The 23,503-nt window shown below is 43.9% G+C and overlaps 1 protein-coding gene across 1 annotated transcript; it reads left to right on the top strand.

Annotated features, from left to right (window-relative positions):
- The first annotated feature begins 9,694 nt into the window (after positions 1–9,694).
- fhdc1 (FH2 domain containing 1) lies at positions 9,695–22,638 on the top strand. The gene is made up of 11 exons (XM_063008331.1): positions 9,695–10,128; positions 11,434–11,495; positions 11,765–11,867; positions 12,732–12,817; positions 12,946–13,046; positions 14,023–14,093; positions 16,164–16,271; positions 17,011–17,081; positions 18,124–18,241; positions 18,358–18,522; positions 20,436–22,638. The coding sequence occupies exons 1-11, from the start codon at positions 9,715–9,717 to the stop codon at positions 22,446–22,448; spliced, it is 3,312 nt and encodes a 1,103-aa protein (XP_062864401.1). The 5' UTR covers positions 9,695–9,714; the 3' UTR covers positions 22,449–22,638.
- The last annotated feature ends 865 nt before the right edge of the window (positions 22,639–23,503 follow it).

The raw sequence follows: 23,503 nt of genomic DNA, 5'->3' as shown, positions 1-23,503 counted from the left end.
TACTTGAACTGGGTCTTTTGGTACCATAACTGGTTTTATTGGTACTGGAACTGGTAACTTTGGTAACGTAACTGGTATCTTTGGTACTGGAACTGGGTCTTTTGGTACCGTAACTGGTATCGTTGGTGCAGGGCAGTGATAGCTCAGTGGTTAAGGTACTGGACCGCCAGGTTGCCACTGTTGGGCCCCTGAGCAAGGCCCTTAACCCTCAATTGCTTAAAATTGTGTTCAGTCATAATTGTAAGACGCTTTGGATAAAAAGCTGGTACTGTAACTGGTATCGTTGGTACTGGATCTGGGTCTTTTGGTACCATAACTGGTTTTACTGGTACTGGAACTGGTATCTTTGGTACTGGAACTGGTTTTATTGGTACTGTAACTGGGTCTTTTGATCCTGCCTTTAATCTGTGATAATTTTTTTTAAACTGGACGCATGGTTCCTCTAAACCAGCGGTTCTCAACCTGGGGCCCCTCAGTGAGCCTAGATCAGGGTCCCGTTGTATTTAATTAAGAAGAGTACAAAATAATCACACGTGATTGGACGGGAAAATCAAAAGGCTGTAAAACTTACGGCGACTATAAACGATTCTGATTCGGTTGTTGACCCAGACCCAGCTGAAAATACCCAGATTTACACCTTCATCATGGACTCTAATGATCTGATTAATCCTCGTTAGAAGTGTAAGAATCAGATCATAACCTGTCTCAGCGGGGGTCCTGGAAAGTTTTTTTGAACAATAGAATAATTTCTAGAATAAAAGCTGCTTTAAACACCCCTCACCCCCCTCGAACCCCTCACCCCATTGTTCTATTGTTTTGTTTTTAGGACAAAGTACCAGCTCTAAACCTACAAAGCTTAATCCCTGTGGGAAACCACCAACACTCCCCTTTAGGGCAGTGAATGATACCCTACTGCACCTGCTTTAGCTCCCAAAACCCTGCCGGGCCTCCAGCAGTCACCCCCTCCCCATCCTCCATTATTTACGACAGTGTGACTTCCTCATGATTGTTCCTCAATCAGCTCTGGTTAGATGTTGGTTTGGGTTGAAGAGGGTGATGAACGTTTGTAATTTAAACCGACGGTGTGAAACAAAAGCTTTTGTACTGAAGATCTTCTGTATCATCGTCCACGCTGATGTTTCCTCAGGCTGCTTCTCCAGAGCCCTCGTACCGGAAACTTCCAAGTAATCAGATACCTGTACAGGGTCACACTAGGGGTGCTCACCAGGTGATGTAGCCGAAATTATACCTGGTGAGCAACACATTGATTCCAGAGGAGGATGGGACCACGCAGAAGACCACATCTTGTTCCTCTCCTGTCAGTCAACAAGGGGAATGGAACCTGGTGCTTGTATGAACCATGTTGAGCCAGTTCCTCTTCCTCTGCTGGAGACCCTGATGGTGTACGAGGAGGGTATATTCTCCTGACCTGGCACGCTTCACCGACCCCTTCTTATTCGCCCGTACTTTGGTGGATTGGCACGTGAGGTCGGTCTCGCTCATGGAGAGTCTCCACATTCCTCCACTTCTGTACAGACGCCTCGGGCTACTAACCAGGGTCCTTACACAGCCTGAAAGACCCCGCCCACTTTTTAGTCCCATCTTTTCCCACCCAGCAGACTAGTCAATTAAATTTGTCAAATGGGCGGCATGGTGGGTAGCACTGTCGCCTCACAGAGAGAAGGTCCTGGGTTCGATTCCCAGGTGGAGTGGTCCGGGTCCTTTCTGTGTAGAGTTAGCATGTTGCAGTTTCTCTCCATGTCTGTGTGGGTTTCCTCCGGGAACTCCGGTTTCCTCCCACAGTCCAAAGACGTGCAGTGTGTGTGTCCTGTGATGGACTGGTGACCTGTCCAGGGTGTTTCCTGCTTTTCCTCCCAGTGAATTGTACCCACTGCAACCCTGACCAGGATAAAGCGCTGGTGAACAGACAGTGAATGAATGATTAATTTTGTCCAATCAAGCAGCTGTTTGCCATTTCATTCTGTCATAGATAAAGTGTGTGTGTGTGTGTGTGTGTGTGTGTGTGAGCGTGTGTGTGTGTGAGCGTGTGTGTGTGTGAGCGTGTGTGTGTGTGAGTGTGTGTTATTAGATTCTGATCTGTTACAGATCTGATAACGTTTCAGTAATCCGGTAATCCAGTACAGAACCGGTTCTGTATCGCTCCAGTCTGCTGTGACTTTGCAGCAAAGTCGCTGCTGAAGCTGCTGAAGTGTGAAGTCTGGGAATATTAACACTGTCTTCAACACACACACACACACACACACACACACATGTTCAATTCTGCACTATTTGTAAATCACACACCAGCTCAGTACCGCAGTATCAGATCGATCAGCTTCATCATTCAGCTTCATCATTCAGCTTCATCAAACAGGTTCATAATTCAGCTTCATCAAACAGGTTCATAATTCAGCTTCATTATTCAGGTTCATCATTTAGCTTCATTATTCAGCTTTATCATTCAGCTTCATCAAGCAGGTTCATAATTCAGCTTCATCATTCAGCTTCATCAAACAGGTTTATCATTCAGCTTCATCATTCAGGGTCATCATTTAGCTTCATTATTCAGGTTCATTAATCATCTTCATCAAACAGGTTCATAATTCAGTTTCATAATTCAGTTTCATAATTCAGTTTCATCATTCAGCTTCATCATTCAGGTTCATCGTTCAGCTTCATCAGTCAGCTTCATCGTTCAGCTTCATCATTCAGCTTCAACATTGAGGTTCATTGTTCAGCTTCATCATTTAGCTTCATCATTCAGGTTTATTATTGAGCTTCATCATTCAGCGTCATCATAAGGTTTGAGTGGTCCAGGAGTTCGACCAATATTCCACTAAAGCACTTGATCTTATTTAGATTTAGATTTTCGGGCATTTAGCAAATGCTTTTATTCAGAGTGACTACTCTAGTTTAAGTACAACAGTCCAAGGACACAAATCTGCTGGAACTCTGTTAGAACAAAGTCTTTTTTTAGGAAATAAGGGTGAAAAGTGCTCAGTAAAGAGGTGATGAAGGTTTTTAATCGTCTTTTGATGACAGTGAAAGACTCAGATGTTTGGACAAACAGGAAGTTCGTTCCACCATTTGGATGCCAGTACAATTATTAACTGATGAATTCATGGTTAAATTGAGAAATGTAGCTTCAGCTAATCTAAAACACTGATATACTGTATTATGTAGCCAATAAAGCTAGACTGGCTGATATGGAGCAACTAGCAAGAATTGTATGCTTCCACTTTCATTTAAATAAACACGACACTCTTCAGTACGATCTTGTTAATCTAAACTGGCTGCAAGAAACATTTAATTGATTATTTGTTTTCATTTGTTGAATTTTCTGATGGCAGAAAGTCACATAGAAGCAAATCCCATTCAGAGAGAGTCGGAGCGTCTCAGCAGTCGGTAGAATAAATTCATGACAGTAAATTTTTTATATCCTTTATTATTATTTGGACATGAAATAATAACCATAATGGGCGGCACGGTGGCTCGGTGGGTAGCACTGTCACCTCACAGCAAGGACCTGGGTTTGATTCCCTTTCTGTGTGGAGTTTGCATGTTATCCCCGTGTCTGTGTGGGTTTCCAAAGACATGCAGTCAGGTTAGTTGGAGATACTCGATTCCTCTAGGTGTGTGTGTGTGTTTCCTGTACTTCATCCAGTGAATCAGACCCACCGTGACTCTAATTACGATAAAGCGGTGGTTAAACAGACGGTGAATGAATGACACCCATAATAAAACATAATGAATTTTATTCATTATGGCTTTTCTCCTCAGTTCTGTTCTTGGACGTAAATAGACGACCGAATGCATTACACACCCCCATACAGTTTAAATACAATTATATTTATTTATATTAATGATTAAATTAGCTGTAAAATTAAACTAGCAGTGAAGAACTGAATGGAAAAAAATATTTAGTAGTAAATGAACACAGTGAGGCTTTACATATGATTTTGATACTCCAGGTACTTTTATTTAAGAAAAACAAATATCAAAATAATTATTTACTCATTTTAAAATAATGCAGTATTTTATCCAGCAGTATAAAATAAAATAGAAATAAAATAAGACTTATGAATAAAAATGAAGCTGTCAGTAACACAGTAAAAATACTGCAGTTCTGTTTATTGTGAATGAACTTTAATCTATAATAAAAATGTAATTATATTCTGCTGCCCTGGAGTTCAATGACTGCCTGTAACACTTTTACACTCTGTTATCTTTATATTTATTTTTATATCTGGATTTATGAGTTCTTGCTTCTGGCTACTGTTGTGCTTGAGAGCAGCTCAGCTAATCGAATGCTGTAGAAACACACTGAGCTAAATGCTAACTGTAGCATAAATGCAACCTGATTATAATTAATTATATTTATAAATACTTTTATTTATACGTGATGTGTGTTTTAGTCAGTCAGGAGTCTAATAAAGGAGATTAAAATAGTATTAATATAAATTAATGCGAACGTTTTTACATATTAAAGTCTTGTAATGTTATTGGGAGAGTTAGCTTAGCATGCTAACGTCCACACAAGCTCATACAGAAGTGTGTTTCTGCTCTTTTTAAGCTTCAAAACCAAAAATAATTCTTTAATTTTATCCACAAATAACATGCAGATTCTGGAATTACATCATAAACTGTTTATTTTACACAATTACAACACAGAATAACCAAATACATTATAAATTAATATGTTTTTAAGCAGAATTAGCATTTAGCACTTTAGCCCTTTTCAATCCTGCGTGCTTATTTATCAATATTGCAAACAATTATGTATAATTTGTATATTTAGTTATGTATAATTGGAATAAATAATATTTATGGCCAAAAATATTTGGACACTTGACCATAAGCTTGTTTTAGATTCCATTTTAAAACCATGAGCGCTCATGTGGGGTTTACTTTGCGACTGGTTACAGAAAAGAATAAATAAATAAATAAAACTTGTACACCAGACATTAAACATCAGCTGTATTTAGTTTGGAGTTGGTGTTCATGTTCTTACATACAAACCTCCACTGCTTTCCACTAGATTTTGAACCATGACTGCAGGGATTTGCGTCCACTTAGCCAAAAGAGCTTCACTGAGTTCAATTAAACGTTAATCACTTTTATTCTTCTTTTATTGCTCCAGAGTCTAATGACAATGTGCTTTACATTACAGCAGAGCTTTTGCATTGCACGTGGTGATCTTAGGCTTGTGTTTTGGGTGATGCAGCTTGTGTGTCTTCACTGCTGAGCTGTTGTTGCTCATAGATGTTTCTGCTTCAGAATGATAAAAGGTTATTAAAGGAACTGCAGCTCAAACAGAGCAGAAACCCGAGAGCTTTTAGGGCTTTTTAAAATTGTACAATTATTATTTTTTGACTGTGTTTTGATTGGGTTTTGTGAGGTGTGCATGCAAACATTCATTCATTCATTTTCTTATCCGCTTATCCAATTAGGGTCGCATGGCTGGAGCCTAGCCCAGCTTTTCAATGGGCGCAAGGCACACAGTAACACCCTGGACAGGACGCCAGTCCATCGCAGGGCACACACACACAGACATTCACTTATAGGGCAATTCAATGTCTCTAATTAACCTGACTGCATGTCTTTGGACTGTGGGAGGAAACCGGAGCACCCGAAGGAAACCCACGCAGACACGGGGAGAACATGCAAACTTCACACAGAAAGGACCCGGACCGCCCTGCTTGGGAATCGAACCCAGGACCTTCTTGCCACCATGCCACCCCTGTATGCAAACATATTTTTTAAAAACAATGCTTTATTATTTTTATTTGATATTAAAACAGCCGAATGTATTAGTTAAAAAGGCTTCTACATATCTTTGGTCATGTTGTGTGGTGTTTATTTGAACCCAAATACGTTTATATAACTAATAATTCCTCATTAATCCTCCCCGTGTGTCTAAATAACTGAGGGGATTGTTCTAGGATCTGTTTTATGGAGCAAAGGCCACCTAGAGTGATTGTCCAGCTAATTCCTTCTTTTGTGTTTGTTATTTTTTGGACACTTTAGTGTTTGGAGAATTCTACTAACAGGTCTCGTAGCAAACATTTGGGCCGGTTGTAAAGAAGAGTAAATATAGAAGCAGGTAAAGCTGTGAATGGATGAACTGGCTCCTGGCTAAACTGGAGCTCTCACCTGTTTTGCATACAGGATGCTCGGCTCCTGCGTCCAGCTCGCTTTGCATATGCAAATGTGCACACTTCAGTAATCTCAGGTTATACACAAGTTACCAAGGAGATACGACACGGACCAATGGCGGACTGGAAACGCCGCGGCCTCGCGCTCCATGTATGGTTTTGTGATTATTTAAGGACGAGCTTACAAAACTACACGTGACGTGTCTTTAGGTGGTTCCAGCAGAGCGGAGGAGTTCTGCTTTCAGTGTTTGTCTATGGAGGGTGCATGGGTGTGTCCCTGAGTGTATACACCTGTTAGCAGTTGGTGTGGCTACGTTCTAGTACCTGGATGCACGAGTGTGGTGCTGAAGTGGTTTGTTTTGGCCCCTCACAGCACAACATCATATATCTTACATCAGGACAAAACGGTTGGTGTGGAACCACCTGCCAGACTTTATCATCTAGTCTTAATTGCAAATTTCATGTAGATCCTTACAGTCGTGTTCCACAAGCTTGTAGAATGTACAGTAATCCAGAAGCCACAAAGAAGCTCCAGTTACATTATATTACCCAGAGGTTATGGGTTCTAGTCATGTAGTGTTTATATATAGAGAGTATGGAGCTATTTGCAGGGAGACGCTGTAGCTCAGCGGGTTCCTCCTGTTATCAGTTGTTAGCAGAACCTAGCGTAGGGTTAGATAAGGTTCCTCTGGTGTCCCACCCAAACTGACAGCGTCCTCAGAAACCCGGACCCCAAGCTGCTGTGTTTTTCACCTTTAGGACACAAACAGAAGATAAAACGTTCACGTTTGGAGGGATCTTCCACTTGCGCACCAGCATTGAGATTCTTAACTAACGGGTTCAAATCTCGGCTCTGCTACCGGTCGGCTGGGCGCCCTCTAGCAGGCATAATTGACTAAGGCATGCAGCGGACAAAATTGGAAAAGACCAGACTAATGGGCGGGGTTATCACCGCTGTGTAGGGATCTTGGTCGCCCAGAGCACAGAAATTGGGCGTGGCCTTCCATACACAAAGCCGACCTCAAGCTCAAATCCACCAAAGTCTGGGTGAATAAGAAGGGATTGGTGGGCTGCATGTGTCAGGCAAATATACAGGGTGTATACCTTGGACGCCATAATGGTTCCCAGCAGCAGATTGGCTACACCAGTCTTGGAACGATAAATGTTTTAGATGAAAATCTCAGTGTGAGAGCCACTAGGAGACTCCTCCAATAGGAGGACATCACGTGAGGGCGACACGAACTTACGTATGGAACACTGTGACGAGCAACCGAACCATTTAATACCAGCTTACATTCATATTAATATGGACAGGTTAGCTTGAACCTTTCATGGTGTTATAGCACCATAGATATTAGATGGGAAAATATCTTCATACGTGATGTTCTTCTCCTTTACCGACCACAAACGCTCCAGACTTTCCGTCTCCACCTGTTAAACGGGGAGTTATTTTGGTAGAACCGTCACGCCCAGGTGTTTTTGTGATCGACGAGGTGACGTGGTGGTTATTAACAGGTCTCCATTTAATCTCCTTCACTTTGACACCCCTATGGTGGAAGTGGCTCGTGTTGAGCAGTGGGTCGTATGTATGGAGGAACACACTACACTCTCTCTACTCCTCCACCACTTCCACTGATACCTCGACCAGCCAGCAGGAAGCGCCGTTACAGCAGCGATGTACATGACCGCTTGTGTTTGTAGAGCCTCTGACCAGGGTGTGTTCGACCCCTGAGCCATGCCTCTTCGCTAAATGTTTACCTTTGATGTGACTAATCACAAACATTTTAAAACCGAATGAGTCTGATAAGAGCAGAACAATAAACTCTGATAGCTTAGCAACAAGAGCAAACAGCTTAATCATCAGTGACGGGCGGATCGGACACTCGTTCATCATTCGGCAGGTAGGTCAGTCAGACTGAGTCACCAGAACGATGACCTGTTGTGTAATTCACCTTATGGTCAAAAGTATGTGGACACCTGTCTTTCCAAAAGATTGAAGTGTGGTGGGACATGATTGACTGGTTTCTTTCCAGTTGAGGGCAGTTGTAGCCTAGCGGTTAAGGTGCTGGACTAGTAATCAAAAGGTCGCTGGTTCAAACCCCACTATTGCCAGGTTGCCACTATTGGGCCCTTGAGCAAGGCCCTTAACCCTGTCTGCTCCACTGTGACTGACCACAGTGTGTTTGATATCTAGACCCTGTACTGGAGCAGGTAACAGAACCCTGGAGTAGTAGGAACATACAGAGCTCTTCTAAACGTTCCTCCTCAGATCATCTGATCCTGCAGCGTTTTATTTATTAACGTCTCAGACGCCGCGTGGATCCACTGAGTAATAATTCATAACCATCATCACCAGGATGGGTTTCACTTTCACCACCAGCTTCCACTGGTCCTGCTTCAGCTCCCTCGTCTGATCGGTTTGACCTCCTAACGATCGGTGTGGCTGTTTCATGTGAGCACATTTTTATTATTCTTATTATTAATATATATAAATAGTATGGAACAGTGGTCGTGTTACCAAGGTTTAAAAGTAAAGCCAAAATTTGCAGTCCGAGAACCACCGTAAAACAGGTGTGTTCACTGTCCACAGTCACGCAAGCTTTACATCACCACAGGCTTCAAGTTCACCATGTAAGAAAGTTTGTTACAGATTACTCGTACTTACGACTGCGCCCCCTAGTGCCTGCAGCACACAGAATCAGCCGCTAGTCTGCCGGGTGGGTAAAGACGGGACTAAAAAGTGGGCGGGGTCTTCGAGGCTGTGTAAGGACCCTGGTTAGTACCCCGAGGCGCCTGTACAGAAGTGGAGGAACGTGGAGATCAGCGCGTGACTCTCCGTGAGCAAGACCGACCTCATGTGCTGAATCCACCGAAGTACAGGGAGATAAGAAGGGCTCGGTGGAGCGCACATGTGTCGGAGGGAGAATGTACCCTCCTCGTACACCATCAGGGTCTCCAGCAGAGAAAGAGGAACTGGCTATGACTAAACTGGGAAGTAAAATGATGTAATGGGATCAAATAAATGGTATAAGAAAAGATTCTAGTCTGGTACGGCAGTTCCCGGTCTCAAAGATCACGGTCGGGTCTAAAATGTGGTTCAGGAACCCCCCAAAAACCCTAATATAGTAGTTAGAACATCTTTCTTTAGGGTTGCTTGTTGAAATTTGACAGGGGGCGCTCTGATTCCTCTGTTGCTTCAGCGAATTTCACCTCTTGTTTCTCTTCGATGTTTTTTTGTCGCCTTTGATCCGACTGCACCAAAATAATCGTCGCCTCTCGTGTTCTTTTGTTCCTCCTGCAGCCTGGTGGCGCTGGTGAGCAGAAGACAGGACGCGGCAGTGTGGAATTATGGGTCAGGACGGCAGAAACGTGGACTGTAGGTACCTGTGGAAGAGTCGCCGGGTATGAAAGGATGTAGATCATCGAGGATCAGACGCGAACAGATGAGTGTGAGAACATGCCGCCTTTAATCCATTAACCGGCACAACCGAATCACTCCGGGCCCCTTCAGATCCGGCCCACGCCCTGGACCGGCCTGTGTGACCTCTGTGAGCCAATCATGGCCAGCAGGGCGGAGTCGATCAGCCCGTTAAACGTACACGAACATCCGGAACCTTCCGGATCACCGGACGCCCCCCTTACCAAGACCCACCAGGTCCTCAAAGGATCGTCGGCCGTTCCTCCACCTCCGCCGCCCCTCCCTCCACCTCCGCCCCTGGACCCGACCCAGCCCGACCAGCCGCACGGCTCGCGCAGGAAGAGGCGTGTCCGCAGCTTCTACTGGAAGACCATCCCGGAGGAGAAGGTCAAGGGGAAGTCGAATATTTGGACGCTGGCGGTGAGGCAGCAGCAGTACCAGATCGACGTGAGGACGGTGGAGGAGCTGTTCGGCCAGCAGGAGGAGGGACGGGCGCAGGCGGGGCGTCTCCGACCCGTCAAATCCAGGGGTTCCTTCAAGGAGAGCAAAGATGAGGTGAGTCCACGTGCTCCGTCCCACCTACCTGATCAGCTGTCTCAGTCTCGGTAGGAGAATGATGATGGGAAATGCGTCTGTGTAGAGAGAGAGCGAAGGTTTACACACAGACCCCAGGTTTTAGTTATTCTGGGATTAGTGACGGTGTGTTTTTGTGAGTTTCTGGGTTGGTGCGGTGATTCTGCAGGCTCAGGGGACCGAGACGCCGCCGGCTGTGTTAGCGTGACCTGTTTATAACCAGGAAACAATTCGTCTTGGTATTTATTGGTTTAATTAGGGTCTTTGGGTCTCTGGTATCTGGCTGGCAAAGGTACTGAAGTAGTGTAGTATTTTAGTGGTAAACACTGATGCTTTCAGACGACTGGGCGTCTACACAGCTATAGGGTGATGAACAGGAACCAGCTCATGGTCCAGGTGTCCGAATACTTACGACATAATATATTTTATCCAGCCTAGCCATTAGGAGGTGCGCTCTCAGTGCTGGTCCCAAACCCGGATTTAAATGAGGGTCACGTCAGTAAGGAGACCAGAATGATCCCCCAGGGTGGCACCACACGGGAGCAGCCGAAACAAAACACATCACTGTGATGTTCCACCTGTGGGATTCTGCACCCTGTCCACATAATTAGCGGCGGCTTCTATAAGCGTGCAGTGTCCGGTGGGTATAAACGCGCGGCGATGCCGGTGCGTCATGGTTAGCCTGGTTGCTGTAGCGCTGTGTGTGTTTATATTAAATCCTTTATGTACCTGAGACTGAAGCACCTGCTGCTATTGTTTATCAGAAGTGCAGTGTCATGTTATCATCATGTTACACACCGATACGTCACACACACACACACACACACACACAATCAAAACCTGAAGGTGCACTCATCATCATCATCATCATCGTTCATTAGTTGTGATGGTAACATTTGTGTTGAGCTTTTATTGAACTACACGAGTAACACATTTAAAATTCACCATGTCGTATATACGAGGGATCTTCAAAAAGTTTCCTCACGTGTATATTGTGGTTATAAGCGGTGAGGGTGGAGGAGGGAGGAGGAATCGGGCGTGTCTGAGAGACAGAGAGACGTTAAACATGTGAATTTTATGATATTTATGTAAAATTCATCTCACGTACACAAAACATCCAACTTTCAACTCAAATAGGGAAAACGATACACCTGGCAACCCTGTGTAAAGCATTATAGTGGAACTTTGTATTTGATTAGATGCGCATATGATCACATTTATTGATTTATTCACTTGTTGCGGTGGAAATCCTCATCAGTTTGTTTTATTTTCTCTGTTTCTCAGCAGATCAGCATTTTGGACTCGAAGAGGGGGATGAATGTGGGAATTTTCCTCAAACAGTTCAAAAAGTGAGTCTCACTCGTACTGGTGTACCTGTGCACCTCTGAGCAAATATCATAATCGATAAGAAATGAACAGCAAAGTATTTAAACGAGTGACGTTTTCCTTTGTCTTTGATAAATAAATAAAAAGAAACGTATATAATAATAATGTGTATATGTTTAGAGAAATGTATATAATAATAATGTGTATATAAGTCAGGAGTGTGTGTGGGAGATTCCAGCCTGTAAACAGTGTTTGTAGCTGATGGATAAATCCTGCTTTACTCTCACTGCAGGTCGAATAAGGCGATTGTGGAGGACATCCGACTGGGTAACAGTAATCCATACGGAGCTGAAAAACTGAAGGAACTGCAGAAGCTCTTACCAGAAGAAGAAGAGGTAAGATCCAGCAGATCTGAGGAACTTAGGAACCACCAAGTACCACCACCAGGTCCTCTTACAGAATCAAACCCTCAACAGGAGCAAATATATCAGACTCAAAAGTATAAAGACCCCTCATCGATAAATACAGCGGTACTCGTCGGTTCTGGGAGTGGTGTTGAGTTTTAAAGACGTTGAGTTTCAGGCAATTTCTCCCCATAAGGATGTTTGGAGAACCTGTTAATGCGTCCATGGTCCCGTGGAGCTGCAGATATTTTAGTCTCATGTAAAATAATGAGGTTGTTTTTAAGAACAGTGAAATACAATAAAAGCTGCACTTTAGTTTTACTTCTTTATTGTTTCCTGACGCTTCTTAATGCTGGAGATGCTCGATGTTGGAATACCGTATTCCCTTCAGCACCGGCGCATTCACATAAGAAGCGACAAAACCTCTTCTGCGCCGCTGTGCCGTTATTTCCTATGAAGTGTGACGGCGGTGCACAAAACTCACCGTGACTTACTGTAGTAAAACAGCGAGTGAGGAATGTGATTAGTGGAGGAACTTATGAGCAGTAATAATGAAGAGAAGTTTAGTGCTCCTGTCTCCTTCTTTTACTACATTAAACCACGTTAAGCTTTATTCTCAACCAGAAGCGTTTTAGACTCTGGGAGAAGCTGATTCTGATTCTCACCATTTCTCAGAAGCTGGAGCTGTAACACAAGTTTAAAAGTGAAACAGGGAGGAGAATCCAGATAAACACAGATACATGTGGAGCTGTAACCCTGGATCTGGATCTGACGCTTATTCCACACTGATGCAGATTCAGATCAGATTCACACGCTGATCAGATGTTTGTTTGTGTTTGTTTCTTCATATTGCAGATAAAAAAGTTTAAAGAATTTAACAGAGATCCTGCAAAGTTGACTCTGATCGATTCGTTCATGTTCATGCTGGTCCAGATACCACGGTGAGACGTGCACACGTATACAAAAACATCTGTACATTTACTTTACTGTAGTGTTTAATATCCAGTGTTTGGGAACCACAAGGAGATTAAACAGTAAAATAAAACAAGTCTGTTTGTCTTTGTTGCAGGTTTGATGTCCGGATCGAGGCGATGGTCCTACAGGAGGATTTTATCCCGTCCTGTGCAGCCATGAGTCGAGAAATTAACATCATGCGGGTGGCTACAAACGGTACGATCGGTCCGACAATCACCACGTTAGATATTTATAATAGAGTACAGAGCGCAGGGTCAGTGTCCTCACATCAAACTTTCAGACTACGTTATTATAGACTTAATCACATATGATTTATTTTATATACTTGATGTTATGCTTCTCTTAACAGTGACAGAAACACTTTAACTCAGTAGTTAGACGGAGTGTCCACATACCTTTGGATTTACGATGTATTAGTTATGTTCGAGGCTCTGTCTAATTCACCACAGTGTTTCCCGTGTAATCTGCAATTCGCTGTGATGTTTAAACTTTAATGTTTGTGTTTAGCAATTTAACATATTTCATTAGCGTAGCATTCAAGTGCCTCACGTTTACTGGTTAATCTGCACTATGAGGCGTCCTAGCGATCCTACGGCAATTCAATTAGCGATCGCTTAGTCAAAACGTCCAAGATGTGGAAGTGTAAAAGAAGCCAAAAACACGACCCGGGTCACTAAGCTTGGAAAACAAACGACAGATTCTGTGGACGCAGAGGGGCGGGGAGCGGTGGCGGGGAGGGTTTTTTTTCGAACATGACGCCTCGCACCGTTGCTGGATGTTCTGGGTTTGCATTCAACAATATATTAAGGTAGCTGTGCTGCGTATCGTAGCTTCATTTATTCAATCATTCAATTTAATGACTGATGTGAAATGTGGCTCCTGTGAATTTTGTAGGACCCTGGTTATAATGCTTGTCTCTTATTTAATGTTGGTATTGATTTGGCCTGGGTACAGGAAGGAATCCTGTTAAATAGAAATGATGACACCATTTAAAATACATGGTACTGGCAACCCAATAATCAGACTCATGTCATTTGACAGCGTTTGTATCAATAATGTGAGTCCTGCTTGTGTCCATATTCTTTTTTAAAGGTAAAATATACAGTAGAATGGTGTTTAAACGCAGTTCTGAAGGTGGTGGGTGATTCTAGTTTTGATTTCTCTTGAACAGAGTTGATGACGTGTGAGGAGCTTCATGCCATCCTGCACTTGGTGCTCCAGGCTGGAAACATCATGAACGATGTAAGCACCTCCGTTCATCACGTCCTGTCTGTCTTCCATCATCGTATCTTCACATTTCTGTCTGTCCATCACATCACTGTGTGTGTTTCTCTCTCTCTTCTGTTCTTTCTCTTCTGTTTCATTCCTTTGCATCCTTGTTTCATCTCGAGTGGATGAAGCGTAAGTTCCTGTACTGTTTCTATACGTTATTCTATAGATGGCACGTTAACGTTCACACTGCAGCAGCGAAAATCAATCCTATGTAAAACCACCATGTAGGTGGTGTGTGTGAACCCTCGCTCTCTCTCTACACGGACGCGTTTCCCATGATCCTACACTCCCGAGAAGAGGACGTGTCTAAATCCTTAGATCCCTTAAAATGCTCCTACTGAGGGTAGATGGAGCAGGGCGGGTCACTAATGTAATGAACTATTAAATGTGTTAAATAAACTGTTAATGCTGAGTATTAGAACTGTAGGAGTTAAATTCCACTGGGTTAAAAGGTTTAGGACACACGGGACACTGTGTGTGTGTGCGTGTGTGTGTGTGTGTGTGTGTGATCTTAAACTCGACACGTTCATTCTGGACATCAGATACACAAATAAGATGGAAATGAGCTGTAATAGGGAACAGTGGTGTTGTTTTGAAAGCCGTACAAGCCGTAATAAACACTAATATAACCTTAGTACATCGGATTTAAGCTTTAATCTTGTGTGATCTCCAGCCATGCAGCTTAGAATCGAACTGAAGAGTTTGCTCATGTTTTAGATCATTAAATTAAATCATTATTAAATTATGTTTCTTGCAACACTAGATTAATGTAGTGATTAATCTCACAAATCAGAAACATCCAGCATCATTTAGGGCATTACTTTTGTATCGCGGTATTTTTCAAGCCCAAGGGTGCGAGCTTAATCTGAACGCTCGTGATCTTCCATCCCTCAGACGCCATCAAGAACCTCCACTCAACACTAGCTGATATAACCACATGGGTGAGGGATTAGTTTATCAAACCTTTATCAAGCTCTACAATACAGAGTTACTGCACTAATCATACTTAACACTTTACTGTGCAAAAAAGAAGCCTTATGTCAACCATGTCCAGAAGCGGCGTCGACTTCTCTGGGCTCTGAGGCATCTAGGATGGACCATCACACAGTGGAAACGTGTATTGTGGTCAGATGAATCAGCATTCCAGGTCTTTTTTGGAAAAAATGGATGCCAAAGACAAGAAGGACCATCCAGACTGTTATCAACAACAAGTCCAATAGCCAGGGTCTGTCATGGTATGGGGGTGTGTCAGTACCAGGGTGTGTCATGGTATGGGGGTGTGTCAGTACCAGGGTGTGTCATGGTATGGGGGGGTGTCAGTACCAGGGTGTGTCATGGTATGGGGGGGCGTGTCAGTACCAGGGTGTATCATGGTATGGGGGGGCGTGTCAGTACCCTTGGTAAAGGTCATTTACACTCTGTGATGCAGCATTAATACAGAAAAGTACGTTGAGATCTTAGAGCAACATGTGCTGCCTTCAAGACGTCAAAGGCGCAGCTGAGGAAGAAGAGGGTACGGGTACTGGACTGGCCCGCCTGCAGTCCTGACCTGCCCCCTATAGAGAACGTGTGGAGGATTTTGAAACAACGATCTTATCCTGGATATAAAGATGAATTAGCACCTGTAAATCTTTATTTTAATAAAACTGCCGGTACAGACGAGTTATTTCTGTTTAAATCTTGGAATCTTGGGAAGTGGTTCCTGCTGTTTCTGAGGTTTAGCACTAATGGCAGGACTGTGGTTGATTGTAATGACTGGGACGATGATGCTGATGATCTCTGTATGATTAACTCCACAGGGAGGATACGTGTGGAGGATTTTGAAACAACGATCTTATCCTGGATATAAAGATGAATTAGCACCTGTAAATCTTTATTTTAATAAAACTGCCGGTACAGACGAGTTATTTCTGTTTAAATCTTGGAATCTTGGGAAGTGGTTCCTGCTGTTTCTGAGGTTTAGCACTAATGGCAGGACTGTGGTTGATTGTAATGACTGGGACGATGATGCTGATGATCTCTGTATGATTAACTCCACAGGGAGGATACGCCGGGAACGCTGTGGGCTTCAAACTCTCCTCACTGCTCTCGTTAGCCGATACCAAGGCCAACAAGCCGGGCATGAACCTGCTTCACTTCGTAGCTCTGGTGAGTGAGTCCACGTTAACTCTTCCACGTCTGGATTATGTTCACCAGGGAGTCACAACATTTTCTGTGTCGTAGTCAAATTATTTATAAACAATAGTTATAAGCACTTAAAAAATAAACCATTATTTGCCCAAGAGCTGATACTGTAACTGAGAAATGATATAAACAGTAAAAAACTAACAATAATAAGATAAATATAATATATAATGTGATATACTGGTCTGGTCCAGTCTGATAAGGTGCACCCACATCTTCTGAATAAGCCTAGAACTGGGAACGGCTCACTTGTGGTCTGTGGTCCAGTAGTTGATGTAATTGGTGTAGCCATTAGAGATGAGAGATATGAATCTTAATATGATTCCAAGCAAAATTACTGCTTTTTGAATGTGGTAGATGTTTACATTCATTAAATAAATCAGCAGTGTGAATTAAAACCCACAATGAAAGAACTATAAGTTATAGAAGCTTATACGTCAGTATTAGAGTGTCAGCATTTAGTATCAGTATTATTTAAACACGATATTAAGAGTGTTTTATATTTTTCTACATGGTAAGACATGTGAGGTGAACTGGAGACACTGAATAGTTCATGACTGTGTTTGATAATAAACTTGAACTTATGAATCTTGGGTAATGAGTAACTACCGTTCCTGTCATAAATGGAACCAAAGTGTAAAACATGACGTTACAATCCTAATAAATAAATAAATACATTTCTGACCTGTTGTGTGTTTAACAGGAAGCTCAGAAGAAGGATAAAAATCTGCTGGAGTTCCCAGAGAAGCTTCCTCATGTACAGAGTGCAGCCAGGTACAGATTACCATAAATATAGACCTCATACAGATCACACAACACGATCAACAGAAATATTTAGAACATACCAGCTTCCCGTCCTTTCCTCTCTGAAACCTGGGTTATTATGCTTTATTTATTTATAGATAGTTACTAGGTCAGATGATGATGAACGTTCTCCATAAATAGATTCTGAAACGTGTTTTGTGGAACCGCAGCGGCGTCCATCACGTGAGCGAACGATTTCTTAATGACGTCAGATCTGATGACAGAGGAGTGTGTTCAGTGTGAGACAGCTGTCTCTCTCCTGCTCTACAGACAGGCTGAGAAAGTCAGACAGTCACACGACGGCGGAGACGTTAAATCAGAGTTTATCTCGTACACACTGACACTCAAACCCTCATGTCACATTTACATTTAATCCTATTTTCATCTGTTATATTTAGTTATATGTATATATTGGTTATAATCTATACTACTGCTTCTACTATATATATATATATACGTATATCTTGATTATAATAATGTGTATGGATAATATATATATATGTATATAGTGTTTATTGTCAGTGTCAGATGCACAGTTGTACATCTTTTCATTTACTTGCATATTTTATAAATCCTATATTAGTTCTTCTATCTATCTATCTATCTATCTATCTATCTATCTATCTATCTATCTGTCTGTCTGTCTGTCTGTCTGTCTGTCTGTCTGTCCATCTATATATATAATATATATCTGTCTATAAATAATCTGTCTGTATATTTATGAATATAAAATCTATCTGTCTATCTATAAATAATCTATCTGTCTATCTATCTATATGTTCAACTTGTATAGCTTGTTAAGTGATATTTAATGTAGAGCATCAGAACGTGGTGTCAGTACCACACACACACACACACACACACACACACGTGCTGAGTAACAGTGATTGATTTTAATGGAATAACGTTTCATAACATCAACAGCACTTCCTCTATCCTCTATAGATTTAAATGAAATTATATTAATAACTGACCGTATAATTTAGCCGCTGACCATCTGTCTGTCCTGCAGGATCTCGGTGGAGAACGTGGAGGCAGAATTCTCCTCACTGAGCACCAGGATACAGTCGCTTCAGGAGAAGATCCAGGAGGATGCAGAGCTACATCTGCAGCTGGATCCGTTCCTGCAGGTCTGCTAGATCCCACATGTGTGAAGGCTGTGTGTGTGTGTGTGTGTGTGCCCTTCTTGATTATTAACCTAGTATTAATTAGGACAGAAGAACGTCATGTTTCTTCTGCCCCTCAGAGCTCCACCCAGACCCTGCAGGACCTGAGACAGCGCAGTCTGGACCTCCGCAGGGAGGGAAGCGTCCTTATCGACTTCCTCTGTGAAGACAAGGACACCTTCAAGCTTGATGAGTGCTTCAGGATCTTCCAGGACTTCTGTATCAAGTTCAATAAAGCTGTGAAGGTACAAACACACCTACTGGCAGACATCATACGCTCATTCTTCTGGGCCTAGATGGATGGATGATTGATGGATGATATATGGATGGATGATAGATAGATGGATGGATGGATAGATCAACTTTAGAAGATAATAGAAAGATAATAAGGGCACCACTGTCCACATCTGGATCTCAGTGATGTATGGTGCAGATATAATGAATATCAGAAGAGGTCGATCATTTCACCCTAAAAAACACAAAGGGGAACCACTTAGCATTTTTTTGAGTAAAACTGTGACCCTCTCTGATTCTCTTCATATTAACACCATGAGATACAGAGATGAAGAGGAACATCTGAGGAACGTTTGGTCCTCCTACCATGTTGGAGATACATGATGTGTTGATTTGACTTGTATGTGTACCCTTAAGATTTGAGGTCATTTTTACTAGAAAGTTTCTGTTTAATGTTGGCACTTAAAAATCTGAACTTCACTTCTTTGCCTTTATATGAGTAAAATTAAGCTGCTTCTTTTTGACGTACTTAATAATTAATAATACTACTAAATGCTCCTAACACCACTAATACTCCACAGTCACAGATTCTAGCAGATACACTGGGCTGTAGATGTTTATCAGATCAATGAAATGAAGTCATTAAACAACAAAACAACTTTAAACAAGAGTTTATTCCAAGAAACACCAGTAAACACCATCAGAATAGCTTTATTTGTAGCTTGTGCCCCCCTCCCCATAACCAGTGTGCACCAGTTCCACAGCTCCCATACAAACCAAGTTATGAAACACACAACAACACAACAAAAACATGGACAGTAGCAAATTACATCAAAGAGCTCTACATCATGTAATCTGGAACATTTAACTGTTTAAATCAGTGTCATTGATGCTCCTTGATGTTCCTTGGGGCTGCAGAGCCTTCGTTCGCTGACGATCTTCAGTGTGAGGTGTTTTAGCTCATCAGATTGAGTTCACCATGAACGTCCTGAAATAAACACAAAGGACAAACGTATTAAATCGTATTGCTTACAGATCTGTGTTCTGTTCCCCACTGGCCGTTTCATTACATGCTAATGACTGTACCTCCAAAGAGATGTCCTTCTCAGTGATGGAACATGACAGGAAACCCAAACTCTGCTCCCATTTATATTTTAGTGTCAGTGACCCAGAGTGAGAATATGAAGAAGATCAGAGCAGGTCAGCAATTTCACCCCAAAAATGCTAAGTGGTTCCCCTTTGTTCCCTTTTAGATCTCCACTCTCCAACATGGTAGGAGGACCAAACGTTCCTCAGATGTTCCTCTTTATCTCTGTAACTCATGGTGTTAATATGAAGAGAATAAGAGAGGGTCACAGTTTTACTCTAAAAAGAAGTGGTTCCTCTGTGTTTTTTAGGGTGAAATGATCGACCTCTTCTGATATTCATTATATCTGCACCATACATCACTGAGATCCAGATGTGGACAGTGGTGCCCTTATTATCTTTCTATCATCTTCCAAAGCTGAGATTTGATGAGTTACAGAGATGAAGAAGAACATCTGAGGAACGTTTGGTCCTCCTACCATGTTGGAGAGTGGAGACCTGAATGTTTGTGTGTAATTACAGGGTAATAAATCATGAGATTTGGATTAAACAGTGTTTAGGTGTTGATCTCAGTAACACTCAGGGTAACACTTAGCATTTTGGGGTGAAATTGCTGACCTGCTCTGAGCAGGAATACCCTGGATAGTGAATCCATCTCAGAACTTTAGATGCCCGGACGGTCGATAGCACCCGGATCTTTAAAGTGGTGGTGTAGCATAACAGACTACTGCGCCACCCAAGCACCCAAACCATGTCCGATAAATAAAGTATATTTATTTAGTATATAAAATAAAGTGTGTGCACCTTACTGACCTCGTCTCCGTCCTGTCTTCGCTAGGATAACCTGGACAGGGAGTTGAAAGAAGCAGCGAGGATGCAGCGCCTCCGTGAGCTGGAAGAACGGCGCTACTCCTGGGCTTGCAATCAGAATTTCGGTCGTAGCAGCAGCGAGAACGACGTCGAAGTTCTGACCAAGGAGGGTCTAATGGACTTCTTAATGTATCCCAGACCCCACAGCCCCCACAGTCCACTGGGACGCTCGGCGAGCGCCCGGCGTCACCGGCACACCATCCCAGCCGACAGCGCCAGGTTCTGCAGCCTCCCGAGATCGAGCCGCCCTCACCACAGAAAGGCTATCGCGTGGCTAACTCAGAACGACAACCGAGAGCTGGAGACGTACAACCAGCTCCCGGCGACGTCTCCCAGAGCCGAGAGCGAACCTGTTAGCTCCAGGGCCAGGTTCTACCTATCAGACTCTCCTGTCGACAACGAGCCTCACGATAATAACAACAGGTCCGCTTTCACACACAACATGAACATCCTGGAGAAGCTTCAGACTGAAGGTGTTGGGAAGATGAACGTCCACGTGGAGAAGCACACGTTAGTACCGGGGCCTCGAACCTTCGAACTGTCGAATCCTAACGATCACGCAAGTTCCAAACCACGGGACGCACAGGACAACGTTCTCCTGATAGACCTCGAGGAGGAGGGAGAAGTTTCCAAACCGAGTGTTCTCGATACCCCGCCATCATCAAGTAAAGGTCCTGAGGAGGCATCACAACCAGGTGAAGAAAGCGACAGCAAAATGAGTACTTCTCACCAAGAGGAGGAGGACAACAGCACCGTGTCCTCCACAACATGCAACACACCTCTGCCTCTGGATCCATCGCTGTCCAATAACAAATCGATAACGTACATCATCGACTGCACTGAGGCTGACTGCTCCGTCATGGTGGACGTCTCCGAGCTGGAAGACTCAAAACCACAAGATCCTAGTTCTCTTTCTTCCAATTTTGAGTCCTTGTCCATGAATGATCCGTCTGTATCGACGTCTACAGACGATCCCTTGGCGCACAGGACTGGAGAAGAGCATCCAAAGTCAGGAACTTCATCTGTGACCCCTGATGAGGTGGATACTCATGGTTGTGATGCTGCAGAAGGTAAGAAGGTGGACAGGAAGGCAGCGGAGACCAAGGGTTCCAAACCGGCTGGCTCGAAACACAGGACGGCGTCCAAACCGGCTACCCCTCGTATAGGTCGCCCTACAAGGACCCTGACGGCAACGGAAACCCAGAACCTGCGCAAGGTGGTACCCATCAGCCGCTCTGGTAGCAATGCTAAGAAGGTTGAAAAACCCGTCGCTGAAAACGCAGGAGCGAGACGTCCGCTACGTGACCAGAGCACGCCGGCGAGAAGAGGCGAGAAGCAAGGTAGACCGGCGCGCCATTCCAGCCTCCCGCCACAGGACTCCAAAGCAGAAAGGACCCGAAGTGCCGCCGGTTCCCACGCGGCGAGAGACGCCACGTCACGCAAGCCGACCGCCAAACCGGTTCGGAACGTCCCCAGACCTCCACCGGAGGAGAAGATGTGTCGCTCCACTCTCAGAGCCTTGGCCGAAGCGCAGGCTAAAGCTCAGGCCGCGTCCGGAGGCAGCGCCCCTCAAACGCCCATCAATGCCCGGAAATCACCGTCACTACCGAGCTTCGCTCGCAACACCTTCGCGTACACCTCCAGAACCAACCTGCCCACGCAGCCGGCCCCCGGGACCCCAACCAAGAGCTCGACTTTATCCAGAACGGACTCTCACAGGGGAGCGTCTGGAAGTAAAGCCAACTCTGTATCTAGTGCACACTCCGCTCAGGGTGATGGCAAACCGACAGGGTCTATCAGACGGGTGCAGAGTGTCCGGGCCTCGGTTCGAAACGCCCAACGCAGCGAGACGCCCCCGCCGCAGTCTGGACAGGAGACGATCCGTAAGGGGAGCAGCGTCTCCGAGAGGTCTGTCCCGACCAGACCGGATCCTGAGAAATCCTCCAGCTCCGGCAGGACTTCCAAACCTGTCTGGAAGTAGAACGGTCGTACTAAGAGAGTGTACGATCATCGTCACCGTCAGGGTCACGTTGTTCTCCATACAAGCCTTTCGGTTGAATGTGTGTAGCTGAAGTTCAATGTACATCACTAGCTGCTGTCAATATTTGACAAGACATGTTAGTCGTAGCACTTCATCCATACAAGGATGCGAATCGATGCCTTTTCTAACACCTAACGATCCACAGTAGCTCCATTATTTTGATTTGTAATATATTAAGCTAACTGTGGTAGCATTCGTTTTTAGCTCTTGAACCTTATATGACACACTCGATTGCTGTACGATGAGAAACCGCTCTGTTCTTGGGAGGATCAGCAGTTTGCTAACACCTCTACTAATAATAATCCACACAGCAAGCTAACGGCGACGCTATTCAATCCTTATTCAGGTCTAAAGTCAACAAACCGAGGCTTACTGGCAGACTCTAGCTATCAGCCATAACATTAAAACCACCTCCTTGTTTCTACACTCACTGTCCATGTTATCAGCTCCACTTACCATATAGAAGCACTTTGTAGTTCTACAATTACTGACTGTAGTCCATCTGTTTCTCTACATGCTTTGTTACTCGCCTTTCATGCTGTTCTTCAATGGTCAGGACCCCCACAGGACCACCACAGAGCAGGTATTATTTAGGTGGTGGATGATTCTCAGCACTGCAGTGACACTGACATGGTGGTGGTGTGTTAGTGTGTGTTGTGCTGGTATGAGTGGATCAGACACAGTTTTTAAACACCGTGTCCACTCTATTAGACACTCCTACCTAGTCGATCCACCTTGTAGATGTAAAGTCAGAGACGATCGCTCATCTATTGCTGCTGTTTGAGTCGGTCATCTTCTAGACCTTCATCAGTGGTCACAGGACGCTGCCCACGGGGCGCTGTCGGCTGGATATTTTTGGTTGATGGACTATTCTCAGTCCAGCAGTGACAGTGAGGTGTCGCACACAACACACTAACACACCACCACCATGTCAGTGTCACTGCAGTGCTGAGAATCATCCACCACCTAAATAATACCGGCTCTGTGGGGGTCCT

Source organism: Trichomycterus rosablanca, chromosome 14 (genome assembly GCF_030014385.1).
Source record: "Trichomycterus rosablanca isolate fTriRos1 chromosome 14, fTriRos1.hap1, whole genome shotgun sequence".
NCBI lineage: Eukaryota > Metazoa > Chordata > Actinopteri > Siluriformes > Trichomycteridae > Trichomycterus > Trichomycterus rosablanca.
The sequence above is the reverse complement of the archived record's forward strand: the minus strand, read 5'-3'. Positions and strand labels throughout refer to the sequence as shown.

Excerpts from the sequence above, each read along its gene's own strand:
- fhdc1 (XM_063008331.1), top strand. The coding sequence starts at position 9,715 with ATGGCCAGCAGGGCGGAGTCGATCAGCCCGTTAAACGTACACGAACAT. Across the intron at positions 11,868-12,731 it reads TCTTACCAGAAGAAGAAGAG|ATAAAAAAGTTTAAAGAATT; the intron begins GTAAGATCCAGC and ends TTCATATTGCAG. Across the intron at positions 13,047-14,022 it reads CATGCGGGTGGCTACAAACG|AGTTGATGACGTGTGAGGAG; the intron begins GTACGATCGGTC and ends TCTCTTGAACAG.